General features: G+C 45.3%; 2 protein-coding genes across 4 annotated transcripts in view; one reads left to right on the top strand and one right to left on the bottom strand.

Moving 5' to 3' along the window:
- nup214 (nucleoporin 214) overlaps positions 1-7,862 on the top strand; it is a 44,515-nt gene extending 36,653 nt beyond the window's left edge. Inside the window, exons 33-36 of one of the 2 annotated variants that reach the window (XM_028973302.1) lie at positions 2,037-2,208; positions 5,118-5,257; positions 6,624-6,654; positions 7,563-7,862. In XM_028973302.1, the coding sequence (XP_028829135.1) occupies positions 2,037-2,208; positions 5,118-5,257; positions 6,624-6,654; positions 7,563-7,596 (377 nt within the window). In that variant the 3' untranslated portion in view covers positions 7,597-7,862. Of the gene's footprint in view, positions 1-2,036; positions 2,209-5,117; positions 5,258-6,623; positions 6,655-6,747 lie in introns of both variants that reach the window. The other variant, XM_028973301.1, reaches the window with a different exon arrangement.
- Positions 7,863-16,748: 8,886 nt separating this feature from the next.
- fam78ab (family with sequence similarity 78 member Ab) lies at positions 16,749-23,765 on the bottom strand. Of its 2 annotated transcripts, XM_028972903.1 has the most exons (3): positions 23,504-23,765; positions 22,430-22,775; positions 16,749-18,197 (listed from the first exon to the last, which is right to left on the bottom strand). In XM_028972903.1, exons 2-3 carry the CDS (start codon positions 22,738-22,740, stop codon positions 17,672-17,674), a joined length of 837 nt encoding a protein of 278 aa, XP_028828736.1. In that variant the 5' UTR covers positions 22,741-22,775; positions 23,504-23,765; the 3' UTR covers positions 16,749-17,671. The 2 variants fall into 2 exon arrangements, with proteins under 2 accessions (XP_028828736.1, XP_028828735.1); XM_028972902.1 differs by lacking the exon at positions 23,504-23,765 and having other exon boundaries at positions 22,430-23,392.
- Positions 23,766-23,866: the final 101 nt, after the last annotated feature.

Genomic DNA, 23,866 nt, shown 5'->3' with positions numbered 1-23,866 from the left:
CCATATTTTGGATCATCTGGAGTGGTTTTATGGTGACTGCAGAGGCTCCAGCCAGGAGAGAGTTACAATAGTCGAGTTTGGAGATGACCATTGCCTGGACGAGGAGCTGCGTAGCCTGTTGGCCGAATCTTGCGAATGTTGTAGAGAGTGAACCTGCAGGCTCTGGAGATCGCAGCAACATGATGGTTCAGACTCTAGTTTGTCGTCAATCCAAAAATGGATTAGTAACTCACAATCTATGGAAACTGAATGGGAATTGCCGCTGTCTTCTCCTTGTAAGTCGCTTTGGATAGAAGCGTCTGCCAAGTAAAGTATTAGGAACATTAATAGACCAATCTAAACCAATCAGAGATTATAAAGGGCGGGCCCTGCCTCTGAATGGCCGTGGTCCAGGTATTCCTGAATGTTTGAAAGTGCACTGTATTAGAGCTTTAATCAGGCCTAAATAGTTAACCCCGAGCTCCCTGGGGGGTAGCGTGTGGGGACGGTGCTTTGCTCTGTGGCACCTTGACTGTTCAGGATTAGAACCGGCGACCTTCTGATTACGGGTCCGTTTCCTTACCTTCTGCCAAATTTACCGCACAAGTATGAGCCTGAGTAAAATGATTGAAATTAAATGTAAATGTACTCAGGCAGCAGCGAACAGATCATCAGGCCGAGATGATAATCAAGTCAAAGTCTAGGTATTAATTAATTTATTTATTTTATCATTGTTTTATTATCATTCCTTGTTTTAATTTCAGCTCACTGAAGCACATTTTCAGTACATTATCAGTAAGTTGTAGAATTGTGCTTTGAAAAAGAAAAAAAAAATTTTTTAACCATATTGTTAGTTTATCAATCACAACTCAATATTGCCTGTATGGACAGCAATTTAAAATGAAAAGAGTGATCCTTTAAAACTGATTTGTTAAATGCAAAAGCTGAAAAGAAGAAAAAATTAGGCGCATCACCGTTAGTCTTGAGCCCTGTCTGAGCACAGCTTCCCTGGTACAACTCTTCAAATAGCCTTATCAGAGGAGGCCAGCGCCAACCTTCATCCATCACCGGTCAGCTCTGGTTCATTGGTTAACTTAATCCCTTCTTCTCAACCCACCCTCTCTCATCTACACTGCAGTGCTCAGCCTCCGCTCACTTTGAAGGTCCGACCGATTCTCTATTTAGCTCATACGCCCAGGATTGTAGATGAGCTGGCGGGGGTCACGTCTGTCTGAAGTACAGACCTGGTTTAGAGCAACAACATGACACGTTTAAACGGTGTCACAGTCTCAGTGAATCAGTTCTTTCTTTTCCCGCCCACACCCATATTAGCAATAATTTATTGCCGTTCTGAGGCGAGAAATAGGGGAAATAAGTACACTAGTTGTCCCTTAAGTGGCCATGATCCAAAGAATGTAATCCAGTTACATTAGCTTAATCAATAATTCAGCGGGGCGGGTGCAGGCTGTAATTTCAGACCCCCATTGCTGCAAACCGCCCATCCTCACACTGGCTAGAAAAGTGTGGCTGGTCGTCAATATGCATCAGCCAGAAACACCCTCCAGGCAAGCAGATGAACGTGATCTAGCCATTCTCCACTAGTGACATGGAGTGTGTGAGTCGCTGTCCAGGATTTGTCCCAATAGCAGCTCCCTCTGGCAGACATCGAGCGAACATCTGCCCGATTCCTCAGTTTGTCCGGCGTGTTCAGCTTATTGATAGTAATGTCAACACTGATTATAATATGTATTATGCCGTGTCGTGAATATGAACGTTGAAATGATGAGCACTGACTGCTGCTGTTGTCCTCATGCGATGGCTTGCAAAAATGTTTGCTTAAAATGCCTAGATTTGTCTGAAATACTTTTTGAATAAGAGGGTTTTCAATTGCTTCTTAAATAAGTGAGATGATGTAAAAGTTGTAGGATTTTTTTCCCCAAAAAATCTACAGACATGATGCAATGGAAAAGTATGGATTTTTGAAAAATAATATTTCATACTGATATTTGAACAGCTAAAGGAAAGGAAGCCTAATTACTCCTCTTTTTGTCTCACAGGGGGCTTTGGCAGTGCTCCTGTCTTTGGGAGTCCACCAGCCTTTGGGGGCTCGCCTGCATTTGGTAGTGGGGCGGGCTTCAGCTCCAGCCCGTCTTTTAGTGGCCCAGTAGGCTCCAGTGCTGGTAAAGTGTTTGGTGAAGGGACAGCAGCTTCCAACATGGGCGGATTTGGGTAAGTCCTCCTTTTCCTCTTCCTACTCTGTGAACACCAGTCACACTGCTTACATTCAGACTTAAAAAAATGGGAATGATTGGTGACATTGAACACATTTTATAAGTTGTCAGAAACTTGTAAATAACTCATGAAAGAATAAAGTTATGTTAAAATGACCCTCACATGACCCTCTTCCTATTGAAAAAACAAAAGTTGGATCCAAGATGGCCGACTTCAAAATGGCCACTATGGTCACCACCCATCTTGAAAAGTTTGCCCCCTCACATATACTAATGTGCCACAAACAGGATGTTAATATCACCAACCATTCCCATTTTATTAAGGTGTATCCATATAAATGGCCCACCCTGTATATTGTGGTTCTTAACAAGACAAATCCATTTGTATGTTTGTTTGGTTTACTTTTTTTTTTTTTTTGCGTCATCAGACAGGACTCACACGTTCAGCCATGGCTTTTTCTTTACTGATTGATTGTAGCGCGTCCATTAGAAACAGATTCAGCTGAGCACCAGCCGTCATCTTTTTAGCTCATTTTCACACACGGTCCTGCTGTAACGCAACCGTCGATGTAAACGTCAGTGTTCATCTCCCGCTTTGTGTTTCTTTCTTGTGCCCAGAGCTCTTTATGGCAAAGTTTGTTAAATCAGTCTGAATTATACCAAGTTTAAGGCTCTATGCTGTAGTTATCTGAGAGTGGATTAAACTTTGCACGCGTGCACACTCCTTTTTCATTTGACCCCTGAGTGCCCTGCCGGACATTCATCCAGTGCTGCTGCTCCTCCATTATGTTGGGATAATCTCAAATCTTGTGCACGCTTCCCAACCATCAGATTAAGATGGCAAAGTTCCTGCAGTCATGGCTATCCCTGGTTTATATATTTTACTGGAGGTCCGATTGCGCACACACGCATATAAACACATCCTTAATCATAGGGTTTATGCTACTCTCCACCTCTTTGGTGCTTCGTCCATGTTGCCCTCAATCACAGTCTCTGTCCCCTCCCTCTCTCCTGGCCTCAGGCTGTAATCCACGCCTGGGCTGACAAGTGGCATCATGCCTCAGGGCTCAGTTTTTTCTCCCTCTGTGCGTGTTTGGATTTGTGTGCGTGTCATTGTCTCTGTTCGTTCTGTGATTACTCTTGTACTAGATCCATTTGGCGTCCTGGTCCTTGTTTTCACGTGTCACGTGCTAGAAAAATCTGTTAGCTTGAAGGTTCTGCTTATCTTCATGGCTGCTGGGCTATATGGAATGATTGGCAGTTGAGTAGCTGCACGTTAGCAGTGTAAAATAGCTGCTTGCAGTGAACATTTAAGGTGCGGTCCATATGGTGCCATATTATTTTATCTAGAGCCTTTTGTGTCTACCTGTGTCAATCTCCCCAGTTTCTCTTTCTCACTTTCTCTGTTAATATTCTGATCCTCTCCTTATAGTTTTTCTTTTTTCCTGTCTCTGAATATGTCTTAATCTCCTGCCCATAATGCTCTGTCTAACATTCGCTCTAAATATAAAAATAGCACAAAGAATATCTATGTAGTCCTCGTCCCTTTCAGCCTGACACTATTTGGGCTGTTTTTTCCCTTCTCAAAGAAAAAATCAAAATTGATCTGTGTAATACACATTAAATTGACTTTTTTTTAATGTCTAATTGCACATAACCAAGCTCTCTTGGCCATACTGTGCCTAGCAGTCCTACAAAGTTAATGGGGGAGGAGGAAGAGTCCCATCATAAGACTTTTGTGGGATCTTAACCTCCTTTGCTGGTATGTGATTTGGTCAAACTATTTGAAAAATAGAACAAACCATATGCTACCAGGCTGTTATATATTTATATATATATATATATACATACACACACACACACACACACATATTTAACATTAAACTTCAAACAACATCTCTTTAATTAATGGTGACTGGGTTTCTCTTGATGAGGAGGGAGACATTTTTATTATTTATTATATTATAGTAAACTTAACGATAAATCATTGATAATTGCACACAATGTCCTAACCTGCGACATCTAACCAGCTATTTTCATTCTTATTCATATGTTGTCCTGTCCAAGCCTCTTTGAAGTGAATATTCTGTTTTCGGGTGCGAGGCTCTTTGGCTACAGCTGGCCCTGTGCGGCCTGATAGACTTCATCAGTTTTCCTCACAAGCCACAGGAACAGAGCTGGCTTGTGATATTCCCCATTCAGCTGCTAATGAGACGGAAGCGTGCATGCATGAGAGCGATTACGGACGCTACCCAATTTTTATTTATTCATGCCGCTGAAATTTAATACAGTGCCACTAATCGTACCATTTGCATTCACAGTACGTTGCTGTTGATGAATATATTGAGTGGGATTCTGTAAAAACGGGGTGGGGGAGTTCCACAGACAGCAGATATTAGGGGTGGCCTGTCTTGTATCATCTCCCACCCCCACACTCACACACCCCGAGGGTGATGAATGTAAGGCTACATACCACAGCATCTTTAGTCTCCAGCCCTGGCAGGGTGCATTGGTACCGCAGTCGTGATAATAATAATAATAACTGTTAATGCATTAGCCAGGACAAGCTTATTGAGTTTATGGATGTTAACATTTTATTAGTTTACATTTTGTAGACAGTCTTTTTGATATCAGGCTTAAGAAATTAGCAGATCTGTGTGTGTGGGTGCCATTTCTTAGCCTCTGACAAACATGTTGTCCCATTAATTACAGCTCAGTGATTAATCCCATTTCATGATTAATGAAGATCTGTTTGATTACAGCTCCATTTTAATTAAACAGACCATTGCCTTTTAAATCTCCTAAAATGTTTTTTAAGTGTCTAGTCTTGTGAAATTTCTTGCTTTGTCTGCTGTCACTTGATTGTTATTGAATACTTAATAAATTCTGTATGTCATGTCTCCCCAGTTTTGCCTCCCCACAAAGTGCACCCTCCTTTGGCAGCATGGCCGCTCAGAGCGCACCATCCTTTGGCAATCTGGCCCAGCAGGGCTCAGGGTTTGGACCTCAGACCAGCGGCTTTGGCCCAGGTTTCGGGTCTTCGGGAGGTGAGTTCACTTCACAGCGGTGGCCAATCAGAGAGCATGTGGGTGGATGCGGATGCAGATACAATGGTAATGGTCCTAAAGTTCCTGTCTTGGCTTTTGGGCCACGGTTTTGTGCATAAAGAGAATTAAGGAACGAGTGACCTTTATGTTGACAGTCATTCCACCAGGCATAGTAAGGTTAAGATACAGTAAGTTGTTAACGTGTTAATAAATGTATATTTATTTTTAATTAATTAATTAATTAATTAATGTTATTTAATTTTTTAGTGGTTAATAAATTGACTCCTTGTCTCCACCCTGTCACTTACAGCTCAGCTCCAGTTACAACAGTGTGAGGGGAGGCACAACAGTTATTAACTCATTAAATAATAGCAAAACTGGTTCGATATTAAGAGTACCGTTGCGCCCCTAATATGCACCAATTATATTACTTGCTTTCAAATATCTCTGAAGTATTAGCTTTAAGACAACAAACTTACTTACGAACCAATGACCACTGAGTCACAGCTTCATACTTTACTATCTACCATAGTGTCCCTGGGTTTGCTCCAGGGTGGTCTGTCCCTGTAGTTAAAGGTCGCAAGTGCATTCATTCATGGCAGAATTAACTAAATGAATATGAATCTACTGTCATTTTTAACCGCACAGCCTCTGTGAACACGTTTGTTTTGCCGTTTATTGCTCCCATCGGTGTTACAGCACCTGACAAGGAACACGCATCATAGGCCATTAGATAATAAATATCTCTTCGGTGTGTGCAAGTGTGAGTGAGTCTGAAGGCGCACTGCTGACTGCTCTTTTGGGGATGGAGGAATCCCACCAGTGACTTCTTTATTAACCCAAATTTCACTGCCGGCCACATCCACACGCCGGGAATAAAGTAGCCTGGCCCACTTTCATCCGCCGCTCGCTCTACAGCTATGTGCTGTCGATCGCCATTTGCTTTACGTGGCGCTTTTACGTCCACCTGACTTGACTGTGATGCATTTTCGCCTCTTTGTACGTTGTCATATTATTATTTTTATTTTTTCTCATTCTCAACCCCCCTCATTCTCTCTATTTACTTTCGAGGACACACACACACACACACACACACACACACACACACAGATGTGCAGTTTTGCCAAGGGGTTATGCTGCTGAGCAGTCAGCTGTTATTATCTCATGTTGAAACTGGAACTGTATAGTGATTTTCTAGCTTCTTTTTATTATTATTATTATTATTATTATTATTATTAATCAGATTTTGACTAAATGCAAATAAATGTGAGCTCATGCTTGTGTGGTCTTCAAGATCACGATTCATTCGGTGAGAGGTCGTCTCTTTCTCTAAACCTCTTCTTCTTCTTTTCCCCTCTGTGTTTAGGCTTCACTGGGGGGTTTGGAAACACCAATGCGTAAGTATTGATTCAGATTGAAATACGCCCAGTATGTCTCAAGTCCGCAAAAAACAGGGCACCCTCACCTCTCCTCCCCACCCCCACCCCCAGCCCCTTCCTGCATCCCGTCACGTGCCCCAGGGTGCCCAGCACTGGCTTCACTTTGTTAGCCACGCCGCCCTCCTCTCTCTCCCCCCGCCTGTCCTGCTCTTTTCCTCCCCCAGCCCCCCAGGGAGCTGACTCCACGCTCCGTCCCTTCAACCAGAGCAGCTGAAGCTGCGCCCACAGAGGACCCGCGTTCTGGGCTTTAACGACCCCATGTCTATTTTGGTTTCGTTTAATACCTGTGAAGGCTATTTTGACATCAGCCGTAAGAAAGTCATGATGTGGACCGTGAGATCCCAGTTTATTTTGGATTGAAGCGTCATTTTTATACTTCATCTCACGTTTTATCCTACACGCATGAATCTGCGACAGCCTGAGCTTTGTATTAATGTCAAATGAGTGTGAAATCTTTGTTCTCAAGCAGTGTAAATGTTGCTTTAGCCTTGAAATCCCAGTATTAATAATGTTACAGTTACAATTTTTTTGATTTACATGATTTCTCCACTTCCCAGACTTTGCTGAAATTGTTTGAAGGTGTGTGTGTATGTGTGTATATGTGAGAAGGGTGATTTTTTTTTTTTTTTTTTATTATGGATCGGTGGGTCTATTTCACATTTATGAATTTCAACAGAAGGCTATACCCATTTGGAGCAGCTAAGCGTGTCTCCATAAAAGCCCATTACGTAGAGCTTCTTGCATTCCCTTTCCTCTCCTCTTATCCCCTCCATCTCTTTTCCTGCTGAGAGTGGTGCCTTACCTGCATATCATCTGAAACAGAGCCTTCAGAAGTTTCTTCATGGTCCTTTTTTTTCTCCCCCCAGAGCTAATCAATCTTTTGGTGGTTGGAGAAGTTAGTGAGGACACTAAAAGAAGTGCAATGCCTCGTAACCACACTTTAAAAAAATATATATATATAAAAGCATGGCATAGCAAAAGGAATGGACAAACTGAACTACATGGACACCTTAAGTCACAACTGCCCCAAAGTGTTACTGTGCTTTTGTTTTTAACTAATGGACATCAAGGTGGTGTTTTATACCATGTGTTCATGTTTTGCCGATATATGCCATAATAAAGTACACCTACTCATCATTGTTTTTATTTTTTATATATATATATATATATATATATATATATATATATATATATATATATATATATATATTTATTTTATTGGCACGGCATCTACCAAAGCATTCCGTTTACATGTACTGTGTGTGTCTTGTTCTTTGGTGAAATGTTGCATCACCTCAGATCTGAGCATCTGTGGCACCTGCATTTTTATGAACATGTCAACAAAGGCTTGCGAGTCATTTGTCCAACACCGGAGGACAGGAATTCTGAAAAATCTCCTCTACCTTGCTGTCATTAGACACCATTAGATCCAGCCAGACTGATAACTACGGTGTGTGTTTTTTGTTTTTTTGATTGAGTGACGCTTTCCTGGATGCTTTATTTTCTCAAATAAATTCAGCCCTTCTTCATTATTGGTGTTTTTTTCGTATTAATTGTGGCGCCACAAGAACCCTCCCCCACTCCTGCCTCCCTGTGAAATAGAAGCAGAACAACCAGTCATCTGAATATGAATGACTTTGCACTGCCGTAGGATATGACTTTGCATGTTAAAGGAATAAAGCTGAAAGGTAACTCCGGGAAGCCATCACCAGAGGATATGACATGGTAACCGCTGACTGCAGTCTTCTGCCTGGCTGTAGAAGAGATGTTAGTCCTCGTTTAGATACCCGTCCTTGAAAATTAATAATTAAGACCCTCCATTCACACTGCCACCTCTCACTCATTTCATTGGAACACACTAGAAACTGATTAACATTCCATAATTGACGAACAGTAATGGAATTTCGGTCCGATCACTGGCCTTTGGAGGGGGTTTGAGGAGTGAAGAATGTCGCTGTCCCCTCCTGCCACTTGTTGGACGTGGGATCAGAAGTGGATGGAATGTTCCAGGTCACAACATGTGACCCGCAGCTCCTGCATCCCAGAGGAGGCAGTGGTGCTGCCGGTTCTCCACCCCGCAGGCCGGACTCGCATTCTTCAGCTAATATTAGTCGGAAGAGAATGCAGGCTCTCCGGGCATCATCATCTTACATTCTTCAACACCAGTGCGATGGGAACCTTGTTGAGACCTTCAAGAATAGCAAGATGCACATTCCTGCAGAAGGCCTAGGCACCAGTGAGAACAAAACCACTGTATCTAAGCAGCAAGCAATCTTGTCAATGTAACAAAAAAAAAAAAAACATCAGACATTGATCAAATATTGATTTACCTAAACGGATTTTCCTTATTCTCAACTATGAAATTATGTATAGAGTACACCCAGATACATTTTCAATAAAAATGAAATTATTGCCACTTCCCCTTTTTAATAATAGTTTTTTGTGTTTTTTACACTTCTAGAAAGTGCCTTCTAAACCATTTCCCTACTGCCTTAAATTGTTCCATGGTGCTATATGTACATAGTTTAGGTGGAGGTTGCACACATCCTTATGACAATATGAAGCATGACAATTTAGGGTTCATTTAAAGGGCTGCTTCAAAAATACCCACAGCTTTATATGGAGGACTGAATTCCTGGCCACATTTCCTCTATCCTATTCTGGGGACCAGTAAAGGTTTAACTGGTTAAATACTGCAGCCGCGACTGTGGCCCTATTCGTATACAGGGCATTTATAGACGTCGTCGTCCCTGGTTCAACCCCAGTCACAAACATTGTCACTTGATTTCAGAACAGTCTGTGGGGTTTTGGGTCTCGGCTTGTAATTTCGCCTTTGCTCACTGTGCCAGAAAGGGCTTAAAACAAAGCAATCAAGTGTTCTCTGCCCAAATAGCTCAATGTGTTCATGTCGGCCGGGTTGAAGCATCGGTTCAGTCTTTGCCAGGGGCCTGGACTAATACCACCAGCGGGCAGGAACAGATGGAAGAGCTCCACCGTGATCCTGTCTGCCTCGGCCACCGCCGTAAACACGCTGATCATGAGCCGCGGGGACAGTGTGGCGGGACTGGTCCGCGGGATGAGGAAGGAGACGGGTTGCCTTGGATGTTTTATTAATGATCACACGGGACCTGAGGCTGGGTTCTCTGCTGGGAGGGTGGAACATGAGCAGGGTTACAGCAGGTTGCTTCACTGCAGGCGTCAGCTTCTCCGAACTCTCCGTGGTCAACTTAACAAAACAAGAGCTGAATTTCAAACATGCTGGAGGCTGAAAATAGATCCAGTTGGTTAAGAGTTCTCTGTTGTTTCTGTCACGAACATGCTGTCTACTAGAATTCCGATTGATGAAACCCTTAATGCTGGTCATGCTAGAAAGGTGTCACCATTTACATTCACAGCATTTATCAGACACCCTTAACCAGAGCGACTTACAATCAGTAGTTACAGGGACAGTCCCCCCCTGGAGACACTCAGGGTTAAGTGTCTGGCTCAGGGACACGATGGTAGTAAGTGGGGTTTGAACCTGGGTCTTCAGGTTCATAGGCGAGTGTGTTACCCACTAGGCTACTACCACCCTAGTGGTATTTCTTGCTGCATGGTGATCAGCCAGAGAGTCCAGAGTCCATGCTGGCTGCAGTCCACTGCTAAGAGAAACTAATGAGGTCTCCTAAGCACCAGGACTAGATCATGGAGCACTGGAAGATGATGGCTTGGTCTGACGAATCATGTTTTCTTCGAAGAAGGCAAGCCAGTGGAGACCGTGTGATGCTCTTCTGGGAGAACTTGGCTGCTGTTAGTAATGTGAATGTCACCCTGAATAGGATCTTCATTTAGAAGTTCATGTCATCTTCAAATTGTCTTTTAAGTAAAAGCTGAAATTAACCAAGTTCCCCATTGCTCCCAGCTTCTCTCATTTGTCAACACCGACAGCAGAATTTCCAATTAAATGGCATGAGTGTTTGCAATATTACTACAACTGCAATGGAGAGCCATGCAGTCAGCGATCTTCACCGCGGTAATTTTTCATTAAGTGAAAGAATTCTAATGGCCTCTGGTGAAAGTGCTGAATCCCGCTGCCTCCAGCTCATAATTGGTCCTCACAGTGGAGCTGTCAGATTTTGGACACCAGCAGCCAGGCCTTTTAATAATGAGATTAATTAGTGAAGCGTGCTTGACAGCACAATGCGCTGGAGGTTCCTGGCACCAGGGAACGTGTCTGACCTTGAGTCGGCTTTGGCGTTCCTTCTCTGCCTGAGAACCTTCCCTCACCGTCCGACCGAGATGGCGAGCGTTGGTGTTGACAGGCACAAGAGCATGGGACAGATACCGAGGTGCCCACGGTGGGCATCTGATGCCGGCTGCAGTTGCAGATTTTACTTCTCGTTTAAGCTCTGGCTCTGATATTAATATTGTGGCATCTATGCCACTCTAGGTGTGATTACATTGCATTAGGGGACGGGACAGGTGTGGGACAATGCATGCGACACCACTCCAAGGACACGTCCTCAGAGAGTCTGCTGTAAATATAGCATGGAGTGCCATCCTGGGAATGCAAGCTGGTGATGGGGGCTTAAGTTCTCATCCATAAATGGCTATCTGGGGCTATGCTTTATATTTTCCTGTCATTGTACCTCCGGCCTCAGAAATGTTGACCCCTGGCCCTCGAAGTCTGGCTCTATGCAAAAACCTCAACGCTCGGCCCCTGCAGGCTATTGGTGAAAGGGGGGGGTCTGGTTACAATGATACTTGTCTAGGGGTGACAAGCATTTGGGTGAACAATTCCTTAAAGTAGCATAACTCTTAAATGTGTTGTAAGTGGGACAAAATGAAAAAAAATATGGTTGATGGTGTCAAATCAATGGCGGTGGGGCAGTGGTGGCCTAGCGGGTAAGTAAGCGGACCTGTAATGGGATGGTTGCCGGTTTGAATCCCCGAACCGCCAAGGTGCCACTGAGCAAAGCACCGTCCCCACACACTGCTCCCCGCCTGTCATGGCTGCCCACTGCTCACCAAGGGTGACAATCACTTCACTTTCAAATCATTGCCAAAACTGTCCATGACATTGTGTGTGATTAAAGTGGCCCAACACAGAGTCATTGAACGTCTGTAGCATAAATTGCTGGAACCATTAATGCTGCTGGCCATGAACACACAGAGCATCACAGCTTACTGCATATATGACGCTGCGCGTCTGTAGACTGGTTAGAGTGTCCATGCTGACCCCTCTCCACATCACGAGTGTGGTCACCTGTGCATGGTTTTCCCATCTGGGAGCATCCCCTGATGGCAGTGATAGCTTGCAGAAGGATATATCACCCGGATATGTTCCAAAAAACGGATTGAGGAACAAGGCAAAGGGTTAAAGGAGATCCGCAAATCTCAACCCGACTGAGCCTCTGTAAGGTTTTCTGGAAATCCATGGGGGTCCCTCCTTGCAACTCACAGGACTCAAAGGATGTGCTAGATACCACACAACTCATTTTTTGGTCTTCTGAGTTTCAATGCTTATTGGCTGAATGAAGGGGGACCTGCACAATACTGCTATCAATGAACGGTGCATGACACTCACTGACTTGTTTTGCAAGTTCTGAAATGCGGTTTAATCTGTTTTAATAAAGATAAAGATGGACAGATCCAGGAATTGCCATGAGGTTTGTTAAAGGAACTCGGCTCTTGGGTTGGCCCAGTTTAATTTTGTTTGCAGCACTGCTCTTGTTAAAGTGTCCAAATGAAAACGTGACCCGTTAAAATGTTTTTAAGCCGTGCAGAGAGACGCCACTGTTTCCCGCATTGGATTATAGCTCGGTTTCCTCAGAGAAGATTTTTATGGGCAGATTTCATTTCCACGCTTCATCCATGGATAATAAGTTAATATGCCATTTATTCTATTGAAAATGTCAAGTTGGCTGAAAAGCATCCCCACTGAACGAATCTCAGAGGGACATATGATGTCCCTTTTGCATTTATGTAAGGTAGAGCTGCTGGGGTTTTCTCTTTCGGTTTTAATCTCTTTTCAACAGATGATGGATACCTCATGCATTTTTGCGGTCGTGTCTGTTTGCCAAAGCATGTTGAATTTGAATACACCTTGTTATCATGCTGAGCTGCATTGTTTATCTGCAAATGCTTTTTCTGATCTGATGTGTAATAATAAATAATAATAAATAAATAGATTTTGTTCGAGCTACTGGGAACAATTCCATTCCAACCATGTGTGGGGTAAGGGTTTGGTTTGATTGACGTGATTTTGGCAATTCCACCATTCCAACGGAACCAGCCTGGCAGTTCCGCATCAGGCCAGTACACCCCATCAGTAGGGACCCAAGGACGCAGATTATTAGCAGAGGCTGAGGAGAATATCAATTTCATTCTTTTCTCTTTTTTTTTCCTCCGCTGTCCTGCACTGTAACATTTATTGACTGTTTTTTATGGCCTCATGGTGACTTGTTTACTGCCGAGGCAGTAATGGAGTAGCCGTGCTGCTCGCATCGAAGAATGATGTTGCTTTTGCCAAAGTTTACCTGAATAAAAACAGTCCTCATCCCAAAAGCTGCACGCTCATTCTTCCCTAATATCATGTAGTTAAATGAACTTAATAAGGATGGAAAACTATCAAAGCCATAAATGGCTATGTCTAATTCATTAGTCATTAACAAATCTAATAGTAACTAAACTATCTCATCTACTCTGGTAACAAAAGTCACGTGTCTGTTGCCTTTTTGCTGTCATTTTCCCCCCATTTTTTTTTCCTGGAAGGGCTCTGCTGACACCGACATGAAAGAGGGCTGTGGCAGAATCCTCCCTCATATGCAATAAGGGCACCATATCACACCCCGCTTCATAAAGCATACAGCCTGCGAGCCGCTAGCACCGTAACGGCCGAAACGACGAGCTCCTCGCAGACCAGGAATAACTGTACATCACGCAGTTTAGCTGCTGCGGGGTTTGGCGCTGCAACAACTCTCCTGGCGGAGGGGCAGCGCGGTGTTTTCTGAGGCCTCTGTGGGCACCAGGCGATTGATTTATTCGTCCCTCGTGGCCGTACAGCGCCAGAGTCCTCCAGTAATAATGTGTGATGTTGCGCTCTGCCTCGTTTGCTCTTTCCCTTTCACACTACCCCATCCCTATAAGCTGGGTCCTTCACCTTCTGTTTATCCCTGCCCAGACCCTGAAGCACTTCTCAACCATACTGGTAACACACACACACACACACACATATATAATATCTGGCAACACACTTTACAACTCATTTGTTCACAGTTAGTTATTATATATTTGTCATGGGTGGTAGTAGCCTAGTGGGTAGGACCACAAAGTCACAGGTACTGGTTGCAAGTTGCTCTGGATAAGGGTGTCTGATAAATGCCAAAAAGGGGTGGTAGTAGCCTAGTGGGTAACACACTCGCCTATGAACCAGAAGACCCAGGTTCAAATCCCAGTTAGTACCATCGTGTCCCTGAGCAAGACACTTAACCCTGAGTGTCTCCAGGGGGGGACTGTCCCTGTAACTACTGACTGTAAGTTGCTCTGGATAAGGGCATCTGGTAAATGCTGTAAATGTTCTTGTGAATGCCATACATGTAAAAACATACACATGCAAATAATCAGTCCAAACACCTAACAAAGCAGTTTGCTAATCACTTGCTAATAATTACCCCCAAAATCACACATATTGCATAACAATACTGCTAGTTGTTTGAAGAATGTTAACAATTTTCGAGTTGCCTGGGTGCATGTTCCCTCAGCAGGGCAAAATGTCACCATCTGTCTATGACTACGGCATATCCTCGGTCGAGTGTGAGGACATAAGGTCAATGCTGCGTCCGGTGCGATCATAAATCAATACCGAAATCCAATTTCTGCTGCCCTGAGAGAGAGAAAGAGGAGCGAGACACGACTGTCACCAATGTGCCCTGCATTAGAATCATTAGGCAAAGTGTTTTAATAATCAGCCACTAACAGCCAGTTATGCTGATCGCACGCCCAGCACTGAAAAATGTGGGACTGAGGAGGTTCGAGGACGTTTTAAATGCTCCGACGGCACCTCAGTTCACCTTTAATCAAGCTGGGCCATAAAACAAGCCTGGGCCGCCGACTGGGTGTAAAGATTGTAAGGAAGAGGCGTTCCAGCTTCCCCAGTGACCCTGAACTAAACAGGTAAGCTGAAGAGTGGTGGTTTGGGATAAAGCTAAAAAAACTGACGAAATCTCTGCATTTATCACGTGAAGAGATTTAAACGTAACATAATCTGGTTTAGGTTGGTGTGGCCATTTAGTTGGCTGTGTAAAATTTCAGCGTTGCAGTGCTGGTGGTGCACTTGTCAGTGTCTACAGATCCTTAACATTTACACTCACACACACAAATCATGTAAAAAATGTTTATACCTTTTATTTTTTAATTCATGAAATTATGAAAAGACATAATTTCATGATATATATATTTTTGTTTCACATTTGTGCATTTTCACAGTTTTAATTTTTGCCAGTAATGTTCCATTTTCAAGTATCAATTTTGATGAAAAACCTAGAAAAGAAATCTCTTTTGTCAGTGCTGCTTAAAATAATACACTTTCATATGAAAACACACAGTTATAATAAAGCCCCTTTGCTGAACTTGTTCTGATTGCCACTTATTAATGTCATAAATAAACAAACCAAACTTCACACACCTCTAACTATTTTCTTTTAAAAAAAGAATAAAGAATAACGAATGGGAAATGAAGTGCTGCGCTCGACGGGGCGGAGGCAGCCGCGAGGCCGAGGGACAGCTACGAAGGTGACGTCCCACCTGCGTCCCTTCACGTGGGGTAACCCAGTAGGAGCTGTGGGCCAGGGGACACCTTAACACTGGCCCATTATGGAGACCGTGGCCTGTTTAGAACGCGGTATAATGGGAAGCTGAGTGGTGGAGCGTTTTGGATTGATACAGAAAAGAATAGATTGCATCCCAGCCCCCCGTTGCGGCGAAACGAACACAAAGGACGCACACAAGGCTCATTAACGGCGAGAGCTGCGGCGCGATGCATCCAACACCGCCGCGCCGTGCGCAGGTCAGCACTCACAGATAATCGATCGTGTCCCGGGCGAACTCTGGTGGGCTGGCGGTGTGTGGATGTTCCTCTGTCGCAAGGGCATGCCCTTTATCATAGCCCCCCCCTCACACCTCGCCCAATACAAGTTAAGTCCTCTCCTGTCGCGTGCCACGATCAGAGAGGAGGGGACGGGGGGGGGAACGGGTCAAATTAGTCACACTCTCTCGCACAAGGCAAGCTGTGGCATATTCCTGCGACGCTGGGGCCTTTTTTTTTTTTTTTTAATTTATGAAAAATTACTCGACGACCCTTTTAGCGAGACGCCACATTGTGGCTTCAGGTCCTCGCACGGAGGACGTTACAATTCTGGGCCGCGGCTACTTTCTGCTCCGTGCCCTACTTCTGCGGTACACTTCCTGCCAAGGTGCTCGTTCCATCTGGGTTCTCTCGACATCTGTATATATCCGTGTATATCGACAAGAAAACTGTTCCTTTTCGCAGCAAGCAGGACACCAAGGCTTCTTGTTACAGAGAGGATTCAATTATTCAGTCATTCATCCCTCTGGCCAAAGTGCCCTCTGCCGTGAACACCGGGCGGGGCGGGCGGAGGCGATCAGTCTGCGGTTCCAGGCGGCCAGCGTGGCCATCACAAACCGCGCCTTTCAGCTGGCTGCTTCCGGCCTGTCCGTCACTCTCAGAACACCACGTGCCATTATGTCTGCTGGAGACGTAATCCCAGTAGGCGGTGAGGTCGACCGACAGCTGACCTGAGCGACGGCGTTCCAACCACGCCTGCAGACAGAGCGAGGTTGCGGTTAGACCTTCTTACATCTCGAAGAAATTGCGAATCGCAGATCCGGCAGATCGAAACACACACACACACACACGTACGATTTTTCCGACTCGCTATCCTGCTCCGCTGGTGGCGGTTGTTGATGCACTAAGGAGATAAGAAGCCAAATCCCCCCCCCCCCTCGAGCTCGGGCGAGCCAAAGCCGACCCCCCCGCCCCCTCCACAATCCGAGCGCTTTTATTCCGGTCCGGCCAGACTCACAGATTACTGGCCAGTCTGGGCAGCCAAAACAGGATGGAATTGCACACCCCAAACGAAAAAGAAAAGCAAAAGCGCGTTCGCTCCCTTTCGCCCGGCGATTAAAAACTTATTTCATGTCCTTGGGCCGCCGCCTTCACACCATTGCTCATTAATAAAGCTATTGATTGGCTTCCAGTTCTGCGACCTGCCCAGGTACCCATGAAGGGCAAGAGTCCTGCTCGCACGGGCAGGGTTGTGCACAAGCAGAGAGGAAATTACCGGAAGACTCGAGGACGGCGGTTGGAGGCTGGGATACGGACGTGTCTCTGGGCAGGTGACGGGGTGATTGGCACCGGTTCGCCTCAACGTCTGGTTCAACTGCCATCGAAGGTGCCTTTTACATAGAGCACTGTCAATTTACGGCTTCCTCCCCCGGGAACACACCAGTATCGAGGTCTGGGACGGGGGGGACGGGGTAGAAAAGGAATACTGCATTGCACGTCGTTTAAGGCTAAAAGTTTGCAGTGAGAAGCAATGTAAACTTAAGGCAGCATGGATCGAATGTCTCACTCCTTTACATATAAAAAAAAAATAAAATAATAATAATAATCCAACGATTTGTCAATCGACATCGAGCACGAACGTGTCCCTTCATAGCAAAAACAACAAAGCCAAAGTTCCCAATAAGTAGACAACTGGCTTGCTCCCTCCTGTGGAACATGTACTTAAACAATTGTACAAACCCTTCCGTACGTTACCTCAGAAAAAGAAAGCAATAATGCTCCCCCCCTTTTTTTTGCAATGAATTCATATAGCACAGTGATTCCCGACCCAGTTTGAGGGTAGAATGGTTGCAGTTGGGCTCCATTTCCTTCCAACTCGCGCCCATGTCCACATATTGACGTCCCTGTAGATCAGTACTTGGGCGGGATGACCACAATGGGCTCCCCGTTTTTTGGCCGCCACATGAGGACCTGAGCGTCGTTGGCGTTGGGCTTGACCAAGGCGTTGGGCGGGATGGGCTCGTTCTTGCCCAGGATCTGAGGCTGCTCCTGGGCTATGGGCTCGCGTAGCCGGGAGCGCTGGCCCAGGGGCTTGTTGGTGTCGATCTCGATGTGCAGCTGCATCCTCCAGCGGATGGTCTGCAGCACCAGCATTTCTCCCGTGCCCTGATTGATGGCCACCAGCCAGGTGGTGAAGCTCTGGTCCCGCCGGATGCTGGTGAGCTGCGGCACGTTGCTGTCGCTCACCGGCACGCCCCACGTCACGCTGGGGTAGAAATTGTCATTCATGCTCACTATGAACTTGGTGTCCTTCTTGGTGGGCCCCACAATGGTGCGCGTCTCGGTGGTGTTGCCGTACCATGGATAGTTGACGCCATCCGAGTCGCTTATTGCTTGGATTTTACCGTCCCTCAGATCTGGGAGCTCCCAGCTGGACCTGAAGAAGAGGGTGAAAGTGATCAGGGTTTCCTCACTGACACTGACACTGCCGAGTCGCCGTATGTGGCATAGTGTACTGTGTCAGTGTTTACCAATGCTCATATTAAGGCATTGATCATATATTTTCTAATATACTTTCTTTTCTCACCTACAGAAAGAGAAAGTAAAAGGGTAAAACTAATGCGTTCTTTGGTGTAATTTATAATGTAAATTCAATGAAATCATGATGTTTCTACTATTGTTTAATGTAATCCTTAAACACAGGACTCCTCGCAGTAAATTGAATATGATTGAATATTTTTAAAAGTTTCGTGTATTTTGAGTAATACTCAAAATTCTGTACGATATTTCTCAATTCTAAAATGAAACTGTGAAGCTTTCTGGTTTTGGGGGAAGTTCCAATATCCTGACTGAATTATAATCATGCCGAATGTATTAAAAGCAAAGCCAGTTATTAGCCGTCGTCCTTTTATTCTTTATTCCCCCTCGTAGTGGTGGCACAATTATTGTATTTGCAGATTGGCTGAAATGATGGAAACAATTAAAAATAAAAGACAGCAGTAACTCTGGCTCCCAGGCAGGCACAGACGGTGACATTCGGGGACACGGGCACCTCTCAAAGCCACGCCTATCTGCTGGCTATTGATTTCTCCACTGCAGGAATGAAACTGACCTTTTCTTCCCAGAACTTCAGGATAAGCGGAGCAGACCACACCGTCTGATGGGCGACCACATGACAAGCGCACGTGGCTATTAATTCAGTGAGAGAGCGAGATTTCCATCTGCAGAATAATAACAGCAAGCCTGTGTGTTTGGTTTATCAGCCTCTCCTGCATAAAAGTGATTATCCCAGAGATGAACGTTGTCATGTGCCCTTTCACGAGCAAAGAAATGTTCCCTCTGATGTTGCCGATTTGGGCTTTTTATTCTGTTCTTGAACATTCCATTCCAGCGGAAAATTATTTTTCCTGTTCTTTTATAATTGTGTTCAGCAAAAAGAGAATTTTCTAATGCCAGAGCGTGCACTTGGTAAACAAATGCCACTGATCACTATGGCTGTGGAGCGTTTAGCGCGCTAACAATAAACCCGTTGTCCCTGTCTCACATAGGTTAAAAAAAAAAAGTGAAGTGATTGTCACATGTGATATGTGTGAAACAGTGAAATGTGTCCTCTGCATTTAACCCATCACCCTTGGTGAGCAGTGGGCAGCCATGACAGGCGCCCGGGGAGCAGTGTGTGGGGACGGTGCTTTGCTCAGTGGCGGATCGGGATTCGAACCGGCAACCTTCTGATTACGGGGCCGCTTCCTTAACCCATTAGCCACCACTGCCCTGATCACCTTTCACCCCTGGGTGGGCCTTTCGTCCCTGGGTATGGATGTGTGACACCAAAAGGCTGATTTTATTCACAGACACAGACGCTCACCCTCACCGAGCATTCATTAGAAAGGCGCCGGTGGAGATAAAGACACTCCGAGACGCGCCTCTCTGGGTCCGCTGCTAAAGAGAAGGTAGGGATGGCAGCGCGCTACAACATCTCAGTAGTGAAGCAGCGTGGGCAGCGGTGGGTGGGACACGATGTCCCTAAAAAGCCGGGGATGCACCGGGAATTCAGAGAGAACACCGCAGACCCGCTTTTTTTCCCCACTCTCAGTGTCAGCGGGGGAGAGATATGGAGCCACTGCATCCTCTCTCATGGCACGTGGAGATGGTGCGTAATCAATCAAGGCCACCTTGAGTGTGTCTCTCTCTCTCTGAGAACACTGCTCTCAGCCAGTTCAGCCGATCATGCCAAGTCCTGTACCTAAAGGCCCACCCGACATTCCACTCCACTGTGACCATTAACAACCTAGTGTGGTTGGTTCATAACGACTGGAGGAACCTGGGTAGAGAAGCTCTGCTTTACCCGGGGTGTCTAGGCCTTGTGAGCTACGAAGCCGTCTGAACCACAGAACCAAAGGCTCTGGAAGTTCCACTTCCAACCACTGTGTCCCTGAACTTAACGCCATGAGTCTGAAGTGTCTTCAGCAGTGGTGAGCTTGGGTTTGACGCCCTTTTGTGCACAAATAGTCAATTTTCTGATGATGCTTATCAGTGCGGCAGAGCACAAAACTCCTGTTTTTAAGCAGATTCTTAAGCTTAACTTCAGGTTTAATTCCAATCATTGACGGCCCCATACCAGTGAGGCCCTGGGCAATTATTACTTTTAATTTCCTCATGATTATATCAGCCTTTGTGTCAGTTGGTCTATTCAGTGTCAAGTAAGGAAGCAGCTGTGTTGTAAGGCGATAAAACTCAGAACACAAGTATGACAGATTTTGGGTGGTAGTAGCCTAGTGGGTAACACACTCGTGTATGAACCAGAAGACCCTGGTTCAAATCTCGATTACTACCATTGTGTCCCTGAGCAAGACACTTAACCCTGACTGTCCCTGCACCTACTGACTGTAAGTCGCTCTGGATAAGGGCGTCTGGTAAATGCAAAAATTTTATATTGCCCCCTTGTGGTCTCCAAGGTCAATTACTCCAGAATCAACTGCCAATTGAACACATGGCCAGTTGAACGCATCATAAAGCGCACGAATGTCAGGCAATTGAAATCAATTGGTGACCCAAATATTTATTGCAGTTAGTTTATAGCTTCTGTCTGTTCTGCTTTGGTGCATATCGTGCATTTTCTTCAGCTAAATTAGTAAAAGCAAGAGACGTTTGAAATCACCCTGATAATAAGTGGGATTTACTACCTCTGCCTTCCAAATACATATATAGATCTCCCATTTTCTTGTTTGCAGCAGTACAGTGCAAACAGCAAGCCTACTGCTTCTGACAGTAACAAACGTTAAAGGCGGCCTGCAAACCCGAAAGCCCCTGCTGCTAGTCGTGCCTTTTTCAACCCTTCCCCATGCTAAAAATAAGCAAAAGGGAAGAAGAGTGTTGCAAAAACCGCTGCCATCAGGTCGCTGCGAAGAGACCTTTAAAACTGGCTAACATGATGAAAAGAACATGGACTACCACGCCTGCCTGCCAGGCCATTATTTATGCCTGACATCAGCAGAAATGTGTCACTTTGATGGGGCTGGGTGCAAAGGCTGAAAGGGACGAATCTACTGCTGGTCATTGTTCAGGCCAAACATCTACAAAGCATGCACATTTCGAGCCATTAAAGGCGACAGAGGCTTTGAAATTCTGGGTTTCATCTCTGCATGCTTTATTATGTTTTGTGTGCCAGGGGACAAGTCCTTTAATCTCCATGCAGCATTAATGTGTGTGTATTTGTGTGTGCGTGTTTCCCCCAATAATGCTCCGTGTCCAGAGCCAAGCTGTGGCACAGACAACCACAATGTCCTCAACCTCCATGGAGACCCTTCTCATACACTAATAGACGGCAACTATCTCAGCACACAGAGAGCCTTTAAAGCAAGGAAGTGGGACACAGTCAGTCTTTTTTTTTTTTTTTTGACAGGAAGTGGGACAGATGAAACTATCCGTTATGCTGTGGCTGCAGGTCTAGATCGCACGCATCTGTCGTGAGAACACACGCGGCTGTCTGAGCATGAAGGGCCTGACGTCTGCAGCGAAAAATAGAATCAAAGTGTCCTTTTTACACCATCGACAGTACAACACTTCATTTACTCTGTAATAACACTACTAAATGTAGGTCAGACTGTGGACTGATCTATGGAGGAAAAGAATACAGAATGCTACGAATATTAATGTACATATTTATGATTACAGACGTTGTCAGTAGATTTCTAAATACATGTCATAACATGTCTACGATTTTAATGGATATTGTGAAAGAATTAACCGATTAATTTCATAATGAAAAAAAAATAAAAATTTTAATAAACTCCCAAGCATAACTAAGGCGTTGCAATATTTCAGTGTATTTTTTGCTCCAAAAATATGCATAATTTACTCTTCATGTCCTTTACATCTGACTCTTATGTACTAAACCGCACGTTACACCCACAGACACAGACCTCCACTTCCACTTCTGAAGTAATACACACAAGCTGACTTTAACAAAGGTTCGCATCGTTGCATGAACAGAATACTGACCCCCAAAAACTCACCACACTGGTTAGAATGCAAGGTCATTGTGCATCGAGGTCCAGTCCTAAACACATCCCCCAATTTTATATTTTATAAATGATAAATGCGTGAAATGATTATAGAGTGTCCATGAATGAGTTCGAAATGATGTTTGATGAGCGCTCGCACACTTACATGCCCTTGTCCCCGTACTTGTTGTAAAACTCCATGTGGCTGCACGCCTGGATCCAGCCGACGGTCCACGTCTCCTTCCCGGCCACGGGCGGCACCAGGACGTGCGCGGCGGCGCGGAAGTGCGGCGTCCGGTACCGCAGCACCACGCTGGACGACTCGTCGATGCTGGTGGGGTTGGAGTCGATGGACGAGTTGACTTCGAGCACGCCGACGCTCTCACGGAAACTCCTCGGCTTGCATCTGATGCTCTGGATGCAGCCCATCGCACCGAATACCAGCACAGCCCAAACGAACCGGGGGGTCAGGCGCATGGAAGCAGCGGGGCATTTACGGTGGCGGCCGCATCCTGAATTAGCAAAATTAAAAATAGCCAAAAAATTAAATAAAAATAAAAAGCAGAAATAATTACGGATAATTAAAAAAAAAACTGTCCCCGGTAATCCAGCAGCGGCCCGGGCGATGTGGAACATTAATCCGCGGATGTTCGTCAACTTTCTTTCCCGCGCCTGTCACTTCCTCCATCCGCCGCGGCCGGAGGAGGCGAGGCTGCCGGAGCGCATCTCCGACACACGGCCGCCGCCGCCGCCGCCGCCGGTCCCCGATCCGCCGCCACAGAAATGCCAACGTAACGACCTCGACGTCACGTCGCCCGGGTCCCCGTGTTCAGTCGCGAACTTTCCGGTCTGCGATTCACGTGGAACGTGCAGGCACGTCACGTTCTGCTCGGTTCATTTTCGGTGTAATTTAATCCTAAAATGAAAGAGCCTCGTTCATAATTCCAGCGTGTCCGACTACTGGTGTAAATCCTCCGGGCTTTTTTTAAAATGTATTTTATTTAGATGCGTTTTGCGACCTTTAGCCCAACCTATTTATAATAGATTTGACATTGAGGGATATGCAACACGTCCCGACAAACCAGCTTCTGTACGCAGGCTTGCGCTTCATACATATTTTATATGTGTGTGTGTGTGTGTGTGTGTGTGTGTGTATATATATATATATATATATATATATATATATTTTTTTTTTTTTTTGCAGATATATTTCGTTTCGTTTGGCTCAGTCGCAACTTACATTGCTATCATCGCAGGTTACAACGAGCCCTGCAACATCCAAAGGCAACCGGGTCAACTTTCTCTCCGCTGTCTGTAAATGTCTGTTGTCGTGAACAGGCTTGTTGCCACCAAAACGCCGGGAAGACGCATATGCACACATGTCACTTGTTTTTAATAAAGTCCGTCTCCAAACGCCGGTCTGTGCGTCGGTCGACGGGGCTCCTGCGGCCCCACCGCGGCCACCGCAGGACCGTCCTCCCGCATCACTGCCTCAGCCGCTCGGGACGGGGCTCCTTTATTGGATTTGGACGGATACGTCACTTCCTTTTCGCTGACGTTGGCATTCTGGGTAATTGAGTTTGTTTGTTTGTTTGTGTTTTTT

The sequence above is a fragment of the Denticeps clupeoides genome, chromosome 3 (genome assembly GCF_900700375.1).
Source record: "Denticeps clupeoides chromosome 3, fDenClu1.1, whole genome shotgun sequence".
NCBI lineage: Eukaryota > Metazoa > Chordata > Actinopteri > Clupeiformes > Denticipitidae > Denticeps > Denticeps clupeoides.
This window is presented reverse-complemented; position numbering and strand designations above follow the sequence as displayed.

Bases quoted from the DNA above. Each gene is read 5' to 3' on its own strand.
- fam78ab (XM_028972902.1), bottom strand. From the start codon at position 22,899: ATGTTCCACATCGCCCGGGCCGCTGCTGGATTACCGGGGACAGTTTTT. The intron at 18,198-22,429 runs GTAAGTGTGCGA...CCTCTTCTTCAG, and splicing joins AAGTACGGGGACAAGGGCAT to GTCCAGCTGGGAGCTCCCAG.